The following is a 21,679-nucleotide window of genomic DNA, read 5'->3' as shown; positions in this document are numbered from 1 at the left end:
TTTTATCATGTAATTCTATTCAGTGATTTTTTTTACAAGTTTCTAATCGGTAGGTAAAAACTAGTACATGACCATTTTACATAGTTTGTATTAAATTGTCAATAAAATGGGCAGATGTAATTTTTTGTAGGAATTAAGCAAGTCAGGAGGGGTAATGCTAAACATCAGTTTTAAAATAAAATTTTCTTATGTATAAATTATAGTTAAATTTCAAATATGTTCATATTTGTTATGCAGAAGGGCAAGTCAGATAATATACTGCATAAAGTATCTTATACTATCACTTTCAGATTTAATTAACCAATTGAAGTTCAAGAATTAGTGATTGAATGAATGCTCATATCTTTCATATATAAATTATGTATATTTATATATAGTCTACATTTAATAAATCTTATCTACAGATTTTAGTGATTACAGATCCAGTTATAAGAAATATTTAGAATTAAATAAAGACTAGATTTCCAAAAAAATATAAGAATGATAACAAATAACAACACCTATTAAACATTTTCTTACATGTTAAGATGAGTTGTTAGTTATAGTTGATTTAAGAATATATTGAAAGTATTTCAATATAATCTGAAATGTAGTAGTTATTTATGATTGATTCAAAAGAAAAGTAAAATCAGTTAATTTAATTTTGAATCTGTTTTATTTAATGTAAATAAAACCGATACTTTGTTTTTTATTTTAGTAGCTGAAAATAAGATTAAACAAATTTAAAATGTGTCACTGAAATATTCTCCATGTCCACAGCATGAAATAATAAAAAAAACAAGTTTTTTATAATATTGTATTCATTATTTTTTCATTTAATAATTTTAAATTAAGATGGATAAACTCTTTTTTTATATAATTTATTTTTGTTTTTGTTGAATTAATATTGTTTATTATTTGAAGTTCATTGTAGATTAAAACTGGTAAACAATTTCATTCGTTTCATTCATTTTTTTCTGTTTATGGTGTTTTTATTTTTGCTTATTATTGATTGTTCTGTTTTGTTACGCTGGTTCCATTTGTTGTCCTTTGTTGAGAAATGTAAATTGAAGAATATATAATGGAAAATGAATTTTTCAAAATAGTCTACAGAAATTTAACAGATTCAGTAGAAGGTGCATTCTATCATAGATCAAAACAAAATAGAAATGACAAAAATGCATGATACAAATTTACACTGTTATATTGTAATTTGTACTAATTAGAATATTATAATGTTTCAGCTTATTCTCACACAGAAGATGAAATATAATCTTATTTGTTTTTCTATAAACAATTAATTTCATTAGTCATTTTGAAGTAACTTGCTTTCAGAAAGTAGCTGTAAAAAGGTGAATTCATTTTTGCAGTGAAAAAAAAGCGTTAAATTTGTTTTTATAATTTATTGTGCAATTTCAATAAAAAAGAAAGGAAATGTACAAAAATATGTAATTATTAAATAAGTTAAGAACTAAAGTGCAGGTACTGTGACATAAATAATTAATATTTTTTTACATAAAAGAGAGCTGTGTAGAAAGTGTAGTTTTTATAAATATAATAGCTTTTGGTAAATAATTTTCAGTCTTCTTCAAGAGAGATCGGTGTAATGGTAATTCCATTAGAGAAATCCACTGCAGTTCCTTCTTTCATCTGAAAAATACCAAAATATAAATAAATCATGAGCTCTTGCAATTCCATTACAAAAAAAAATGTAATAAGTGGATAGTAAACTCATGTTTTGACCATTTAGTAATAATAATATATCGTGCATCAGTGCAAATTGTATAATATAAACATTAATTTTCCATCATTGTTGAACTGTTTATACAACAACTGTTTATACAACTAAAGTACTAATTACCAGAAACTGATCATTATAAAGCAAAAAAAAATGCTGGTAAATAACAAAATTATATTATAAAATTAAAGGACTGTTGCATCATCAAGCTTTTCAGAAATTTATATTTTTTTCTGTACAAAAAGATTTTCAATTGCGCTGGCCCAGTTAAAATAACATAATCATTATAAAAAGAAAATTTGGTAAATCTGTAATGCTGTTCTAATCACTGGTTCAAAATAAGCCAGTGCTTTAAATCTACTAAATCAAAAAAATAAATGCAAGCTAATACAGTTTGAAGACAATTGGAAATTTATTTCATATCTTAAAATATTCATAATTCAGTTTTATTGCAGGCTTTTATAAATACCTTCCTGGCTATAGTAATGCCAAAAGGAAGATATCAGATTTTGTATCTCATGTATGAATATTTTCTTCTCAAAATCTAAATCATCTCTCTGAATTGATAAATTGTCATTTATCGCATGCTAGTTAGAGATTGTTATTGGTTTTGTCAACCGTGCTTAAGTTATAAGCTGCATAAAAGTTTTGGAAATTCAAAATTGCAACTAAAGAACTAAACTCATCATTAACTAAAGAAAAAAACGGAATTTTCTCACATTAGTGTCAAATTCAAGAAAACAATCACGAATCCAAAAATATTTAAAATAGTTGCTGAATGTTTCAGCCATAAACAAAATCAAATTGGCCACCTTTATCATCAACTAATAAAATAGGTACAATGAGTGTCGATTTTTAACACTACTTCTTTTACACTTAACTAATTTCTTTTGTCACAGTTGAATTTAAGCTGGAAGGCTTTATCTAATAGAGCACTACCACCAGATAGTAAATAGAATCTCCTAATCCCAAATAAATAGGCAGCCACCTTAAAGAAAAAAAAAAAAAAAAAAAAAAAAAAAAAAAAAAAACCCCAGCAAATACAATTACCGTGATACTGTTCCTAAGAAGAGGGGGGAGAATAGAGGAAGATATATTCAATCCACAGGATTGTCTTTGTGTTGAGGTTTGATAAGGATAGTTTATTACCTTGCTCAGGACAATTGTAAAATAATTATAATAAAAACTTACTGCTTTGTAATCGAGAAACATTTCTTTAAAGGCAATGAAATCTGAAAATGTATAAAGTACTTCAAATACTTCTCCATCAAGTGAATCTTTTTTTTGTCTGAAATATAATATTAAACTTATTATAAATATATACTTAACCATATATTCATATATTTATTTATTGATCATTACCAGATTACAGAATAAGATACAATACATAAAATTACATAAAATATTACTAAACTTCTGCAAAGATGCATCTGTACCCAGCTTGGAAAAAACTTAACAGCCAAAACAATAAATTTTATTCATCATATTTTCACACCCATTACATATTTCTTAACACTTAAAATTTCTCTCTATTTCAAATATGCCTTGTTTTCATTTAGTAACTCAATTTTCCAATTTATTTTTGAATTCAGGTGAAAATGAAATAAAATTATGACAAATATATATATTATTTTTTAATATTTCATTGTTGACTTTAGGCAAAGTACTGCTTTTTTCATATAATAGAACTGTTATTAACATATTTATATGATAGTATATACTCTTTTTTTTTTTTTAGAATCTTGATAGCCCTATTATGAACATTTTCATAGTTTTATTTGCTCCACCCTATTATGAACATTTTCATAGTTTTATTTGCTCCACCCCATGCAATCATACCACGAGTAACTAACTATACTATAATATAACCCATACATAATCATGAAGAAATTTTTAGCAGGAAGTTACTAAGTTACTAAAAAATGTAAATCATATTTGAATTTTTACACAATATTAGCTATTTGATAATTCCAATGCAAATGTTTATCAATGATAATTTGTAAATGATTACTTGGTTTGCTACTTTTTTAATTACTTTTCCTTCAGTATACTATTAAATTAATTGGGTTTCAAGTCAATGCGACTTGAAAATATATGAACTATTTTGTTAATATTTAATGATAATTTATTTACATCTAGGTAGTCTTTCTATATTCTTTAATAAATTTGTGTCTCACTTAGTTTCAAACCAATTGTTAGCTTTACATAACAAAACCATATCAAACGTATATGATGTTATAAAACATTTAATATCGGAGTTTATTATAAAAATATGATTTACACATAATGTAAACAATGGCCCAAGTACTGTACCTTGTGGTACTCCAGTATCTAATGTAATATAAATGTTCACAATTTGTATTCCATTATACAAATACTTTTATTAACTGCAATACATCTCCTCTTATACCTTCTAATTTTCTATTTTTTTTAAAAGTAATTTATAGTTAACAGTGTCAAAAGCCTTTGCCAAATTCAAAAAATCACAACTACTGTTTTTTTTACAGTCTACATTTTCAGCAATTGTAATTTCAGTAATAGCATCTTTTTTTCCTTTACCTTTTCTAAGACCAAACTGAGACTTACATATAATATTGTAATTTTCAAAAAAGTTTCATAATTTTTTATCAATATTTTTTCTAATATTTTTGTAAAGTTAGAGATCAGTGATATGGGCCTATAATTTGTAGCTAGTTTACAATTGCCAAACTTAATATCAGGAATTACCTCTGCTGATTTGAAATGACTAGGACAGATGCATTTCTCAAATAGATTTGAGTAAAAATACTATAGGATATAAATATATCCTATACTCCAGTATGTAATACATTCACAAATTTCCTTTATGGTTTTAGCATGTATGTTGTCTACACCACCAGATTTGTTTTTTAGTAGCATTATTGTATTTATAACTTTAGTAGAAGTTTTTAGTTTTATAAATATACTATTTTTTAATCTGGTGGTTTTTCTTTCATTAGTTTACAACTGGATATTTTTTTTGCTTGATGGATCCTACTGTAACCTTTCCTACATTTCCAAAATAACAACAGAAATAATTGACTATACTAGTCACTATTTCAGTAAAATGTTCATTGTGACTAATTTCATCTATTATGCAACAAAACTCCCTACTGATTTTTTACCTCTGCCACTTTACTCACGAACTTCCATGTTCTTTTTGGATCAGTTTAGACTCTTAATATTTCATTTTTGTTATAGTTTCATTTTCTGTATTTTTTCCATAGCTTTTACTATTGTTCTTTAACATTACATGATTTTATAAGTCCCGAGTAATCCGTGGCTAGGTAAATTATTATTTTTTATTATATTTGTTGATTTATGGAAAATCTCAACTATAATACTGACTAAGAATTCAGTCACTTCGTTCACATCTTTCATTTGATATATCACATCACAATTTGTTGACTACATAAATATATAAATTTTTATAATTAATTTATATAATTATGTAGTCAACAAATTGTGATATGATATATCAAATGAAATATCCAAAATAGTGGATAATGATCTGTTAGATCATTCATTATTCAGTTTTATTGATTGTGCTTTTGAGATTTGATTCAGTAAAGGCATTATCATTACATAAATTACTCTCATTTACATATCTAGTAAAGCTTTTAAAATATAGAATGTATCTGAATTAAAAGAAATTACTTTGTAATTACTTTTTTAATATCAGTATTAAAATCACCTATTATAATATGAATTTTGAAATTATTGCAACTCTGAATATATTTATACAAATCAGACATAATTTATCATAATTAAAAAATCTACAATTGCATTTTTTTTTAAATGTTTTTCATTATTTAGTAACAGTAACTCTAGTTTTAGGATAGTGGTTAACCCTATTTTTTCTATTTGTATATTCATCTACAATTCTACATAAATAAAAACTCAATCTCCTTTATTTAAATATCCTTCATTCACACATGTGTTATAACCATCAAGTTTACATAAATTAATCCCCAGAAGTAATTTAACCAGTTTCTACACATATCACAGATAGTTTAACTTTTAATAGATATAATATTTCCAATCATTCTACATTTTTTTCTCAGATGCCTTATGTTAACATAACATTACTAACTTTACGTCATTTGTTTAAATCTCCTACATTCTCTGCTGTTAACTCTTCTATTATGATGTCATCCACAGTTTAATCCTGAGGTTCAGAGAATATTTCACAAGTAATATTCAATGATAATGCATCTTCTTGTATTCCATTCTCCTGTGTGTTTAATACTTTCCATTTTTGAATGATGGGTTAAAAGGGCAGTCAGTCTTTTTGGATTACTCTGTGAACTAAATATTTGTAGGTTTCACAGGTTTTATAATTGGCTGTATGTTCAACATTCCTTTTGGAAAATTTTTCATTAAAGTGTAAACAATTTACACACTTTGGATTACATTTATTTTTACATTCTCTATCAAGATGATTCAGTGAACAAATGCAACATCTAATCAAAGATGTACATTTACTGCCGCTGTGTCCTGTACATAACACATTTGTAGCTCATATTTAAATTGAAATCATTCACCATCAACACCTATTATTATATCCTATAAATATTACTTTTTCATTCATTATCTTCTAACACTTTTATTTGTTCATCTGCCATTTTATTTCCCCTGATAGAACTTTTTTCAATGTCTTCTTTATTTTAATTAGTTAAATTCGAGTCAATTTTTAATCTAGATTTTTTAATGTTTAAATTTCAGCATTTAACCCTATTGGATCATTTCTTAATACATCTGCACTTTTATAACATCAGTAGCACTATTGCATTTAACAATAATCTTTTTTCTTGCAATAAAGATATTGTTTATTTGAATTTCTAAAGCTTCATTCAATATTTCCTTTAAGTTTGTATACATGGTTTCTATATTGCTTTATGTACCTATAGGTTTTAATATCAAACTCTGTATGTTTGCATTTGAGGTTCGTACTTCAGAGCATACCTGTGCAAATGTATGTGTAAAAGTGTTGCTGCTTGATGTTTGACAATGTGTCTTTGAGATGCTTATTATTCTTGGCAAGTTCAATATTTAATGCTTTCAGAATATCTTTTTTTTCTTGGAATTCATCATTTATCTCTTCTAAATGTTGCACTTTTACTTAAATAATATTTTGGTTTGAAATTATGAGCTTGAGTCATCTTGTACTGTACTATTTTATTTTGCTTTCAATTCATAATATGCTTGTTTTAAGGTTATTTATGAATTTTTATACTTGTTATTTTCTTTAAGATTTTTATTTTTTTTTATTTTCATCTTTTATAATATTTTTCAGTTTTGTTATTATAACTTTGTCTTGCACCGTTATCTCATATTTTGAAAATGAGGTTAGATCAAAGTTTTGATGTTCTTCATAAATGAGTAGATTTGTCACACAAATTTTTTTTTTTCTGTAATAATCACTACAAAGATACACACTATCACATATTATACATATAAATATTCCAGAAAATTGTTTATTGTGACATTTCAAAGGAATGTTGGGAAGTATGTTTTCCTCGACACCTCTTGCATCCATTATCTTGACAGGAACTTTGTAATATTTATACAAAGAGATTGTAATATACTCGTAATTGTCAATACAATGGTAAAAATGATTCACTACAATCTTAAAAATAAAACACTTGATTTGAAGTCAGAAAGTTATATTTTTAAATTTGTCATTACTATAATTTTGGTAATTTATAAAATTTTATTCTCATACCCACTATTATACAAATACAAGGATATCAACTAATTTTTCGTTAAGCCTAAAAAAATTTGTGATAAAGTTATAAAAAATGTTGATATTAACTACGGTACAATTCAAAAGAGCTGAGTAAAAGTATGTAAACAAGATGTGGTCTCTTTCATTATACTAGACCATTTTCTGCACAAGTTAAGTATTACAACTACAGCATATAGATATCATAAAACATCTCTAGAAATAAGGACAAAACTGAACATAATATATCAACTATGAAACCATGACCAAGGCCAAACCAAATACTAGAAAGAGAAAAGAGAAAACTATCAGACAACCACAAACAAGTATGAAAATATACATTACACTGAAATGTTATGTGACACAGATGAACCTGAAGAAAAATGAAATAACAATGACAACACAACTAAACATCATAAAAGAAATTTTAACCAATACACACAGTCATCACTTTGCTCCCACATCAGTAGCTGAATCTCTGAGCAAGTGGTGCCATCGTCCATTGTGTAATGAATTATAATCCATTTCTTCCCAAGAAGGTGTTAAATACTCTGACATTTTGTCTTGACTCCAAGCACAGTTCAAAACTGTCAAAAACTCGTGTTTGATTGGGCCAAAAGATTTTGAAGTGCCCGTGGATGTAATGGAGAACAAAAGTCATGAACACTGTCTGTGGACTAGTGTCGATGAAACATTCAGACCTTTTGTAACTTTGTGGAAGGAGACTGTCATAGAAACTCCCAAATTTAAATGCATTTATTGTTATATCAGAGGTGATCATAAGTGTTGGGAGTGTGCATACAATGTTGTCAAGACCTTCTTGGATACAGCCAAATGTCAGTGAGGTGGGCTCGATGTCTTCTCACCGAGGCACAGATAAATGTCTAGAAAGACATCTGTGAGCAGCTTCTGAACTGCCTTGAGGAAGAAGTTAAGGAAGGTCATATTGTGACCTGAGAAAAATATAAACCCATCACTACACTTCAGAAAGCAAGAGAACAAGTATGGTGAGGTGGGAAAGGAAAGTGAGGAGCACTGATCAAGGCCAAAAAATGCTTGTCAGCTGGAAAAGTTTGCAACTGTGTTTTGGGACTCAAAAGGTATGCTGCTGATTGATTTCCTACACGAAAAAAGTATGTTAAATGCAGCATACTACTGCTAGTTATTGGATGACATTATGGTTGCGTATTGCAACCTCCTTCACAACACACAGCCACATACACCAGCTCAGACTCACTAAAATTCATTGGACACCTCTTGAACACCCATTGTAAAGTCCAGACTTTGTGTAATTTCCACATGTTTGGTTTGCTGAAAGAAGCTTTAGGAGGGGAAAGATTCAATTCCGCAATTGGTTGTTGAGGCAGAAATCTTGTTTTTTTTTGAGGGGATCAGGAAATTACCTATTCAATCAAGAAAATACTTTCTGTTGAAAGAAACTATGTAGAAAAATAAGCTAATTTCATTCTTATTGAGATCATTTTATTGTCCACATCATCATGATACTATATACTATAATTCCGCTGTGGACTATAATATAGAGATACCCACATTTGATTTGATTCATGGAATGTAGTTATGCACAACTGGTAGTGTCTTACAGCAAGTGTTGAAGATGTCCATAATTTTTCTGAAGGCAGGTGCGTAGGGTTTGGACATCTAAAAATATAGTGATATTTTTTGACACCCTTCGTAGTACATCAGGGCTAATGGAATTCATCTCTGCAGTAATGGCTCACTCCAGGACATGTGAGTTTGCTTGAAATACAGATCCATTCAAAAAAAAAAACCAGAGAAACAAGTCAGGAGAACGAGGAGGCCACAGTTCTTTGGAGATCATGTGGTCACCAAACATTTCTTCCAAAAATTCCATGATGTTGACCCGTCTTTTTGCAGCTAACAATAGCATTCACCAGGGTGGAGAAGAGCTACAAATTGCATAGATATATTCTGATATACCAGACTGTCAAGGGTTTCATAAAAAAAAATCATTACTCATTTTTTTAATTTATATAATTGTAGTAAAATATGAAAACCAGCAAAACTTTTTATACTACAAATTAATTTTTGTTTTGAATACTTACATTAGATCACGCAGAAAATTGCTCATTGAAAATCCTGGTAGAAGTTCAATAAGTCGTCTTTCTATAAACCGTTCTATAACGATAATCTACAAATTTAACAAAATAACATTTTAGTTCTCTACATGAAAATTCATTAAATACTCTACAGAATTCTAAGAATAATATTTATTTTGTTTCACATTTCATGTGTACTAAAAGCTAGCTATTTCATCTGAGAATTTTTTGTGATTTTTCTTTTTTCAGGATAATAGAATTAATAATCCGATCACAGTAAATTAAATCAATTTTCAGTAATCAATCCACATTAAAGCAACTAACAATTTACATTTAAAAAAAAATTAACACCCTATATCATTAGGATCAATAATAATTTTCCAAACAGCCCTAATATGTAGAAACCACTCAAAAAAATTAACATCATGTGTGAAAAAATTAACACTATTATTTAGAATTCTTTTCAAATTCTGCTTCAATTAAACAATTTTATTTAAAAAAAAACAAAAAACTGTAATACTTATGAGAGATGTCAACATATGAATGCAGGTTACAGATACTATTGTTTTCTGAGCTGAAATGAGTCTTCTTCATGGTCAATCATGAAAATATATGTCTTAATACACAAAACACTGTATTTATTTATGTATAAAATAAATAGACAACTAGTATAAGCTCATTAGTCGTCTTTCTATATACTGTAATTTAGAAAGATGATTTAGAATGATAATGACACTAATAATAATTATAGATATAGACTATGTCTGAAATTTACATATTTATAATCTATCTACTAGCTAGATTTTTTAATAGTTCAATGAAATATGTCCTTATTGTTTTATTTAGCACATATTACTTTTTATTTTAGAAATATTGGTGCAATATCAAAAAGTAATCGCTATCAGCTACAATAATTTTTGTTTCTTACTACCCACCACTGTGTCATGTATGTCTACATTATCATAATCACTGGCACAGTTGATGGCAAATGCTTATATAAGTTTTCCATTTATGGTTCTACATCTTCAAAACAATTTTTTTCTAATATTTATCCTGAAACCTAACTAAACCAATCTACCCAACTCTACCCACTCCACCACTCTACCAACTAATCTACCCACTCTGTATCTAGTGCCAGAAGATTCCCAAATAGATTAAAATAATATGATGATATAATATGAATTAAAATAATATGAGCTCGATATTCTAAAAGCTGTTTGAAATATCAGTGTATATGATGAAGATATAATTGCTCCCATAGTTCATCTACTTAAAATGTAAATATAGGTTCTAACCTGAAAGATTACGAAGCATAACCACCAGAAAGAAGTCCTAGTGTGGATGTCAAACCTCAACATCTGCCTGGGAACTAAATGATCTGTAATATCACAAGCCAATTTGTGGGCACCCCCAAGCATTAAATCTTTCCATTGCATCCAGCCCCCAGTGTGACCATAAAGTGGATGAAGATGAGAGATACATGATGCCACATCAGATATCATGTCATTAACTGAGCCATGAATAATAACATTCCTCAGCTCCTACTGAGCTTCAGTAATACTATCCTCGGTTTTAGTTATATCATCCTACATTAATGGCACATAAAGTTATATTAGGTCTCAGTAGTTATATACAAACTCAACATAGCAGTTTTTCCAGAACAGCTGTAAGAGATGCTACTGAAAGCCCCAAAGTTGCCAACCTGGATGATACAAAGTTTCTTCACAGTAGATTGTTAGTTCATCCACCATCCATCAACAAGCTTTTTACACTCAAACAATCCCTCACACAGAATTGGTATTAATTTTCAGATTTAACAAACCTATTTACATAAATATTAGGCTTCTTAAATTATTTAGATCCAATTATTTTAAGCCAAAGGCTTCTTAAATTATTTTATTCAAATGTGCACTTCCAAGTGTTTCATCCAGGGTCCCCCATGATTTCAACTTAACACTAAAGCTCCAAAATAAGTTGCCTTAAGGTCTACCAGCATTTCAGATTTTATTTTTTCTATGGAATATTTTCAGCGGGCTAATTCCTAGTCCCACTTAGCAGTCCCAAACTTATTAACTTCAAACAATTTTCAGGAGCACTTTTTATGATGCCTGAAATGTCTAGACGATATTCGATTTCACACCACACATTACAAAGAATAACTGGAGTTATTCCATTAATTACACCTTCGATTCTTCTTTTAAGTTCATTGATGTTGACACTTTGTTGCATACAACCTGTCTATGACAAACCACCAAAGAAAGATATCGAGTGGCATAATATCACGAACCGAGGTAGCCAGGGAATTAGTCCATCATGGTCAATCCTACATTGACAAAATTGTTCACGTAGACAGTCGCTAACATTTAAGTCCCAATGTGGTGGTGCGCCATGTTGGGAAGTAAACTTTGGGTTGCTGATGTTCAGTTTTTGGTACTGCATACTCCTTAACAAGTTTAGTTAATTAATGTTAGTAAACATTGGCTCAGCGAAGAAGAATGGCGTCATAAGCAGTCAACACACACCAAACATTAATTTTCGGTCTATCACATTGTGTTGGTTGAACAACATAAGGGTTCTTGCTATCCCAAATCTGCAATTATGATGATTAACGTGACCAGAAATATGGTAGGTAGCTTTGTCAGAGAAGATTACTTTTTCTAAAAACGCATTATCTTCGTTCACTTTATCAAGAATGTCAAAATTGATATATCACAGCATGGTTTACATCATATTCAACTGCATAGACCAACTGAATTTTGTTGCATAAAGTATTAGTCGATTGTGTAGAACCTTCACAATTATCAGTTGCAATATTCCCAGTTCTAAACTCTCACGAGTCAATTTACCCAGGCTTGTCTAAAAAGTTTCTCTTATTAAATTCATAATTTCCTCAGAGACAGGAATTCTGCCAGCACCTTTTTGTGCTCTACACTTCCTGTATCCTTAAACTACTGATACCAATGTTTAATAGTCTTTATTAAGAGGATCATGGCCATAAACTAAATGAAAAGCCTACAAATAGTAATAACAAACCCACTTCAAGAAACCATAATACCCATATTGCTTTCTCCTGCATGGTAACCATTGCTCAACTGAAGATGATCCCCCTTGTCGTTACATCGCACTGGCATGTTCATTCAAGGTCATCAGTAACTAGTACTAATTAATGTTTGAAAAATACCACAAGCACTACATTGACTTGTTCATTTTTTAACTCCCAAAATGTGCTGAATAACTTACTTTCATCCAGTATAACTATCTATAAAGGCACTCACTACATGACAAGGTACTCAGCTGCTAAGGTCCCAAGTCAAGAAAACTACTACATTTCTGGAGAATTCCAGAATTCTTACAAAGCACCTTGTTCTTTAAAACAAAGGAAATTTTTCTTATCCTCTTCATAAATATTGTAGCAGTTCTGGTTTGATGTAGTCAAATCCAAATTAATACTACCTATATTTTTGAACTTAATTTCTGTAGCAATACAGTACAGCTTCCAGTTCAAGCGCTTTAATATGCTTGTAATTCAGTCAATTTTCTTTTGGTTTTAGGAATAGGAGGAAGGCTTTATGAAAACTATAATAATATTTTTTTTCCAAAATCCAGACTGGGTTTTTGATAACTTCGATATGCAGAGTTCCTATCCCCAAAGAGCTCCAATAAAAAAATAATTGCCCCACTGCATGCAAGAAGGTACCTACAAATAGAAAAATGGCTGTTAGATTCCACATCTATCCAAGGAAGAATGGATAAAGGATGAAGAAAAGTGAACAATTAATTAATCAAGAGGGACTTTCCAAGAACTACAGTTTAGGTTAATAAAACTATATTAATAACTGATGTTTGGACTTACAATTCAAGGTAGCTACTCATCTAGCCCATCTTACTCTGTCAATTTCTCAGTTTGAAAATTTGTTTAGGTTATACACTCATAACTATTTAATAAACCTTAATCAGTGGATACAATACTTCATACACTTAAAAAGTAAAAGCAGCTGTACAATCCAAACACATTACGAAAAAATATTTCAGAGATAGGTTTCTTCCCTTGCAGATTTTTCATAAACCTAGGGGTTTGGCTTAGTTCAGCCCTTGATGGAATTTGATATAAAAATTTTATCTAGTTTGCAACAACTCAAAAGAAAAAAGTAGATGTACTTATATCTATTACAAGGTTTTACTTCAAAGTACGCAACTACATGAAACATCCTTACTTATAATAAATATCTAGGATTTTAGTCTCAATACCAGGTCTATGCTGCTTTTAAGAATATAAAAAAATGTTGTTTTAAGAAATATTTTTGATTACACCTCAAGCTTTGTAAGTTTTTTAAATTAGCTTCATTAATAGGCAGAACAATGATTCTACCGTTAGTGCAATAATAAGTACAACAATAAAACTAACTTTATTAAAATAATACACATTCTAAAAGGTTTTTGTGCCGGAGGTTAAATACCTTCCCTTCCATCAGCAAGTTGAAAGACTGAGTTCAAGCCATAAGTTAAATTTTAATCAGTTCCCGAGTTCTATTTACAGCAATCATTCGTTGTTAGGTTCTAAGTAACAACACATTCTAGCTTTAGGCACAGCTATATGAGAGTCATTCAAATATAAACCGGAATTTGTTTACATATCTTTATTGATAGATAAAATTACAAATAAATTACATTATTTTTCTTCATAGTTTCCTTTAACAGAAATACATTTTCCCCACCCAGGTAGCTTCCTGATCCCCTTATCAAAAAAAACAAGATAGTTGCACAGATAATGTCAAACAACATTGAATATTCTAGAAAACTTTTCTTTTTTTTTGTGTTTAGCCTCCAGAACCACTGCAAGGTATTACTTCAGAGGATGATATGTGTGAATGTAAATGAAGTGTAGTCTTGTACAAGTTCTAGACAACCTGTTGAGATTATAACAGCAGAGAACATTAAAAAAGATCTACGATAAGGTGATGGAGGAAAGAAGATTGAAGATGTGTCAGATTACTTAGACAATAGACATCTCAAATGGAATAAGTGCATCATATTTTATATATATATTTTATTTTTTACTTCCAGAACCACTGTTAGGTATTGCTTCAGAGGATAAAATGGATGATTTGTAGCATCTGAAAATGCCATGCCTGACCAGGATTCGAACCCGCACTTCCAGATGAAAGGCTGAGACACTACCACTTGCACCACAGAGGCCAGCCATATTTTATATATTACATGTGCGAAAACTGTTCACAAGATCGAGTGTCACAACTGATCAAAAGTACGAACAAGTAAAGATTTCTAAGCATGGTTTGGAGTTGTTTCAACATATTTGAAAGGAAGTTTTGTATCATTTCTTTGATGAAAGTTGATGAAACCTGGATACATCATTAGCAATCTGAAACCAAGGAAATGTCAAAAAAGTGAGTTGCCGTTGGGGAATCTTTTGCTCCAAGGAAGATTAAAACCAGTCCATCAGCAGAAAAGGTGATTACCACATTTTTTGGGATGCTCATGACATTATCTTCACTGGTTTTCTGGAGAAGGATAAAATGACAACTGGGCAATATTATGCATGTTTACTAAATTGCTTAAATAACCACATTTGATGAAAAAGAAATTTCTTTTTCACCAAGAAAATGCACCAGCTCATTCTTCTGCAACTATAACAGCAAAAAAGCTTTAATTATACTACAAAATTCTTCTGAATTCCCCACCTATTCAACAGACTTAGCACCTTCAGATTATTATCTGCTTCCAAATAGGAAGAAGTGGTTGTTGGAAAGAGATCTACATGAAATGATGGAAGTTATTGTTAAAGCATTTACCATTTGAAGACTTGGCTAAACCATGCTATAACGACAGGATCTAAAAACTTGAACACATTGGACTAAGCGTAAAAATTTAAAAGGAGATAATATTGAGAACTAAAACAAAATTTCTTGAAAGGCTGTCTTTATTTTTGTACAGCGCTAATCAAATACTTATTGTATACCAGTATATGTTGTTTTACATCTATCTATAATTAACAATGGCAAACTGAAGCCCTACAATATATTTTATCATACTTAAATAATAATTTACAAATTTAACTTACATACTCATTGAATATATCTGTATAAACTAGCTTATTTTCTTCACTATTATCAAATTCATGCCAATACCTATCCATAAATGATGTCTGCAAATGATGAAATTCTTCTTCTGAAACAAATAAGAAATTTTATTAATTCTTAAAACATAAATTTTATTTGTTTTACTATTTAATTTAAAACATCTGAAATACTTTAAAAATAATTATAAAACTACTAATTAAATTCTATTGTTTTTCCACATTAATTTATTTTTTAAAAAGCATTTGTTGTATATGTTTATTATATGGATGTTGTTTTTTTTAAAGTTAAAAATCAATTCAGGAATGAATAATTTCCATTGCTTAGATGAGTTTATTCATCACTATATAACTGAATTAACAAGAAATAACTAATTTCTAAATGGTTTTCAGTGAATGATTCCCATTTATTAATTGCTGAAACATTTTTACAATTTTTTTTTATGAAATAAAGATTTAGCCTCTACTCATTAAAGATAAATATAAGTACATTGAAATGCCTAAAAAATAGTAATGCATATTCAAAATGGAATGCAGGAACTTTGACAAAATATATCTTTGAAAATCTAACATATGACTTTACTAAGCTGTTAGGCAGCTGTTTTATCAGTGTTGAAGACAACATCTATTTTAAAACTGTTAAGAAATCTCTTTAGAAATGTAGTCAAATATATATTTTTAACTGGGTTCTGTTAATTTGTTCAATATATATAGTTTTTCTTAAATTTATTAAGAATATGGTCAAAAACTTTCAAGATAAATTACCTCCCAGCATTCTAACCCCCCCCCCCCAATTAAAAAAAAATTAAAGCATATTAATATCCAAAATGTGTTTTACCTGCAAGGGAAAATAAAAAACTTGAACTCCATGGTGTAAAAAATTAATGCGAATATTTCCTTGTCCACTTAATTCAAAAATTCAGATACTGGGATATTCAATCCATTTTTTTTCATTGGCATGCTTCAAGGGGATAAAAGCTTTATGGTATTAAATTTTGGGTCTCATTACCTTCCCTAGTAGCTTGAGCTCCTTAGTCACCTTCATTAACAAAAACTGAATTGATGTCAATTCTTTAAAATACACTATCTTTCAAGAATACATAACAGATTCAATTATAACAAAAATTTCAGGATCCCTTATTTCACAAGATCCTACCAACTTTCTGGAGTTTTAAGCACACAAAACAAAAAGTTAAAATAACACATAATAAAAGTTAAAAAATAAAATTATACTTTTATTTATTTGGTTTTCCACTTTTTTTTTGTAGGAATAGTTTTTCTTTTTTATAGTTTTAATGAGTAGCTAATGACCACCACCCAAGTGAAGTCTGGTAGTTCAGCTAGTCTATTAACTAATGACATGATAAAAACAAGTCTTGCAGAAGAACTACAAATTTCAATTCAGGTAGAGTATTAAAATAAATTTTTATGTAAGGATGTCAGTTTAACTCTAATTTTATTAATATTGAGTACAGATAAAAATGTAGGAAAACCATTAATCATAAAAGGATTACTATGTACATAACTACAAAGAAAAATTCATTTTTAATCGATGATACAGATGTCTGTATCACAAGAAAAAAAGCCTTGTCAAAAAATATCGGTAATAATAAACAACTACATTTTTTTATCAAAGATTACTAAAAACAAAAGTTTTTTAAATATTATTTTAATTCATTTATTTATTTGATTTCGTATATTACATGACTGATAACAAGGGTATAAATATAATTTTTATCTAAACAATGATACAATTTATCATATAAATTTTTAAAGTATAGTTTAACACAAACATAAAATGGAAATATTAAATATAGGATAAATATATGCTCACCAATTATAATATCTTCAATGTGTCCAACAACAATATCAAATTGAACTATTTCTTGATTTCTGTTAGTGGAAGTTAGAGTGTCTCCTTCATTACAGACAGTATGAATTTCAGTGCCTGATTCTGAAAAATGGAAAAACACTATCTGGTTCTTGATTGCAATATTACTATTACAGTGATGTAATAGCTAAGAAGCTGGCCAAGACTGGAATAACCATTAAGATTTGATCCAGATCCTAAAGTTCAAAATAAAACACTATACCATTCCCGTTAATTTCTTCTACAATTTCAAATCAATACTATAGATTATAAACATGGGGTATAGGAATAATTATTTTAAATTGACAATACTTGTTATCTGACAGGAATCAAGATTATATTTTCTTAACTGAATTTTAATCATATTTTTCTGTGTTAGCATACACTTTAGATTACATTAAATCCAAAAATAACAGCCAAGTGAAATGTTTCCCTTCCTGTGAAATATTTTATAAATCGAGAGAGTGTAGTTTGAGAAGGTTAAAGGATCAATTGGCCATATTTTGGTGTCATTTATATGAAACTATTCTCTCAAGTCTGTGTAAAACAGATTCAGTATGTGGCTTGAAGAGGGCTAAACCATTAAAAATTGTGTATTCTACACTCCAGACAACAATAAATTTGTTAAAATTCTCATACTCTTAAATTCCAGCTTGTTTAGTACAAAGACATTTATGCATTTTAAATGTATGAAAATGATCTTTACTAATCTTTTGACCACATAAAATCCAAAGTATTCTATAATTATAACAAAGTACGTTACTAAATAATTTATATTTATAATAAGTATTTATCATATCAGTAAATGGAAACTTAAGTTTAGAGTAAGTGAGGCTAACTTCGACATGGATTTGTGAATAAGCAGAATTAATATTGTCGTCAATCATTCAAACCCTGACATTTTTAAGTTATAAGGGTCTTCTGCCTTGGTCAACAAATTGTTAAAACTCTCATACTCTTAAATTCCAGCTTGTTTAGTACAAAGACATTTATGCATTTTAAATGTATGAAAATGATCTTTACTAATCTTTTGACCACATAAAATCCAAAGTATTCTATAATTATAACAAAGTACGTTACTAAATAATTTATATTTATAATAAGTGTTTATCATATCAGTAAATGGAAACTTAAGTTTAAAGTAAGTGAGGCTAACTTCGACATGGATTTGTGAATAAGCAGAATTAATATTGTCGTCAATCATTCAAACCCTGACATTTTTAAGTTATAAGGGTCTTCTGCCTTGGTCAACAAATTGTTATCAAAACACGCACTAGAATATCAATGTGAAACAATGTAATGCAAATCATATATTATTTTACTTTATAATTGCAATCAAAGGCCTAATTTTACAAATATTGCAATAAGATGAAAAACAGTGAAAACACTTCAGGGCCACTATGCCTAGTTGTATATTTCTTTCTGCCAATCATTTAATAAATCTAAAACACATATATGTACAAAATAAGTATAAGCACTGATTTCCTCCTCTATGGCAGCAGAGAAAAAAAAAATTATATATATTTGTTAGTTTAATATCTTATTTTGCAGTAAAATGGCTGATTCTGTTTTAAAAATAACACCACAAATTTTGTATCGCAACATTTTTTTACTGTTTACTGGAAGGAAAATGTTTAAAATGGTGACCATTTGCTAATATGTTACCAAGAATATTCTATTATATTATTATATATTCTCCTAGAATTTAAACATAATTTAAATTCTAGGAAACTTCTGCATGGGATTAAAATAAACTTTAATCCTACATTTTTTCCCCTCTCTCTCTCTCTCTATATATATATATATATATATATATATATATTATTTTCTTTATAGTTTTTACATTTTACACATCCTCTTTTATTAAATTAATAAAAACTGGATGTCACCAAAACATGATCAACGTAAGAGAAATTTCAGCCATCTGAGATATAACACAAAGAACACAATTATAATTTAATTCAAGGCACACAACTAAAATATAAAAAATGTTTTTTTGGAAGTTACAAAACACATTCCAACTTTGCTGATCCACCTCAATCTCATATCAACTACCACATTTGCAAAAACTTATAATCTCATCCTTCACCCTCTATTTACTAATACATTACAATTCCAGTACCAATTACCAGTTTAATGAAAATATGTAAAAATAGCAAAATGAAATAGCCATCTACACATCATTATAAATAAGTTCTGATGTAAGAAAATCATGATTACTATAATTTTAATGATTAGAAGTAGTTAGAACAAAGTTTTAACTACTAGTAGTAAGTGGTTTCCATATTTTTTTTTTTCTATAATTATAAAACAAGATGACTAAACTTACAATAAAATTATGGATAAGAGTTTATATTCGTAAAAAAGTACCTAGAACCAGTTATCGTCCCTAATTTTAAAATACAAAATTACACTGACCATCTTCTGGGGTAATGTCAAAAGATTCATCCATCTTAAATATTTTATTAAAAATTACTGTTTTAATATTCTCGATGTTCCCGGTCATATACTACAAACAAATTTCATCAAATAAATGCAAAACCGCGAAACTTAATAGAATTAAGATTAAAAAAGTAATACTTTGAATAAAAACTCATCATTAACAGAGTTAATTAACAATAACACACAACTCAAAATTACAAATTAAAATGAGAAAAATATTAGCATCAAATCATAACCTCAAAATAAATGCAGTAATAGATAAATTTTTCAAACAACGTGAGGATTGCTACCGCTTTTGTTAGAATACGTGTGAACGTTAAAAAAATGAACTATACTGAAGAATTAGATGATTTGTGCACGTATTAATTTGTAGGCTACAGGACATCTGCTTGAAGTCTAATTTGTCGTGAAAAACCCAACCGTTATCACACATAAAATTTTCCTGCCAAGCAAATAATTTTAAAACTTTTTAATTGTATGCTAAAAATATAAACTAAATTTAGAACGGTTCTGATACCTTTTATACAATTTATAAAAATGGGAGAGACTCAATTTTTGTTAAAGACTACCTTTTTAATAAAGTTGAAAGTTACCGTATATTCACAGAAGAAATTAATTTTGAATGCTGTGTAACTCTATGCCCTATACTAAAGTAATTGATTGTAATCTACAGAACTCTTTCTGATTCTTTTGAAACCTTTCTACTTATATTATCGGAAACTTAAAATTCCTAATAAATTTAATGTCAAAGTGTGTGTGTTGTGGCGATTTTAATGTTAACTTGCTTGACAAGTCGTGTTTAACGAACTATTAACTCAATTTGATTAGTACGTCTAAAAACTCCGGTTATTCAAAAAGAAGGGGCAAATTTTAAATATTTATTTCTAATGAACGACAGTAGATAGAGACACATATTGAAGAGACATCACTGAATAGAGGAAAAAGTTCAGCTTTTAATATTAGTTCCATTTAATTTTTGTTTACGAGAAAATGGCGACGCCACAGGAAAAGTCATTTTATGTGCTCTACTATGCAGAGTGAATCCATTATTTCAGTGCAGCGTGCTTTTCATTGTAATTTCAAACAAAGAGCCACTTCGTCATAAACAGATTTACAACTAGTACAAGAAATTCGTAAAAAATTGTTGCATATGTAAATAGAAAAGCACTGGTTGTCTTCACACGTCAGATAAAAATGTTGAGCGAATCCGAACTGTAGCCCTAGGTTGTTGCCACGAATTCAACAAGATCGGGATGACTTTATTTTCATGCAAGACAGCACTGCACCTCACTTCCACCACAAGGAAAGACAGTATCTGAATGGCAATTCCAGAACGATGGATTGGAAGAGGTGGGCAACACGATCTTGTTCATTTTAGGTGCCTCCAAGGCTGCCTTATCTTACTACTTGCAATTTTTATCCATAGGGTACATAAAAGACAGCATGTATGTACCAACCTACCGGGTTGGTCTAGTGGTTAACGCGTCTTCCCAAATCAGCTGATTTGGAAGTCGAGAGTTACAGCGTTCAAGTCCTAGTAAAGCCAGTTATTTTTACACGGATTTGAATACTAGATCGTGGATACCGGTGTTCTTTGGTGGTTGGGTTTCAATTAACCACACATCTCAGGAATGGTCGAACTGAGAATGTACAAGACTACACTTCATTTACACTCATACATATCATCCTCATTCATCCTCTGAAAAATTATCTAAACGGTAGTTACCGGAAGCTA

At 29.1% G+C, this 21,679-nt stretch overlaps 1 protein-coding gene across 3 annotated transcripts; it reads right to left on the bottom strand.

Annotated features, from left to right (window-relative positions):
- Nucleotides 1–1,367: 1,367 nt before the first annotated feature.
- On the bottom strand, nt 1,368–20,173 carry LOC142319515 (ADP-ribosylation factor-like protein 2-binding protein). 3 transcript variants are annotated; one of them, XM_075356880.1, is made up of 6 exons: nt 19,921–20,173; nt 17,467–17,586; nt 15,618–15,724; nt 9,545–9,630; nt 2,909–3,005; nt 1,368–1,629 (listed from the first exon to the last, which is right to left on the bottom strand). In XM_075356880.1, exons 1-6 carry the CDS (start codon nt 20,006–20,008, stop codon nt 1,558–1,560), a joined length of 570 nt encoding a protein of 189 aa, XP_075212995.1. In that variant the 5' UTR covers nt 20,009–20,173; the 3' UTR covers nt 1,368–1,557. The 3 variants fall into 3 exon arrangements, with proteins under 3 accessions (XP_075212995.1, XP_075212996.1, XP_075212997.1); XM_075356881.1 differs by having other exon boundaries at nt 15,618–15,721; XM_075356882.1 differs by lacking the exon at nt 17,467–17,586.
- Between the last annotated feature and the right edge of the window lie 1,506 nt (nt 20,174–21,679).

This window comes from Lycorma delicatula, chromosome 2 (assembly GCF_047948215.1).
Source record: "Lycorma delicatula isolate Av1 chromosome 2, ASM4794821v1, whole genome shotgun sequence".
Classification (NCBI taxonomy): Eukaryota; Metazoa; Arthropoda; class Insecta; order Hemiptera; family Fulgoridae; genus Lycorma; species Lycorma delicatula.
The sequence above is the reverse complement of the archived record's forward strand: the minus strand, read 5'-3'. Positions and strand labels throughout refer to the sequence as shown.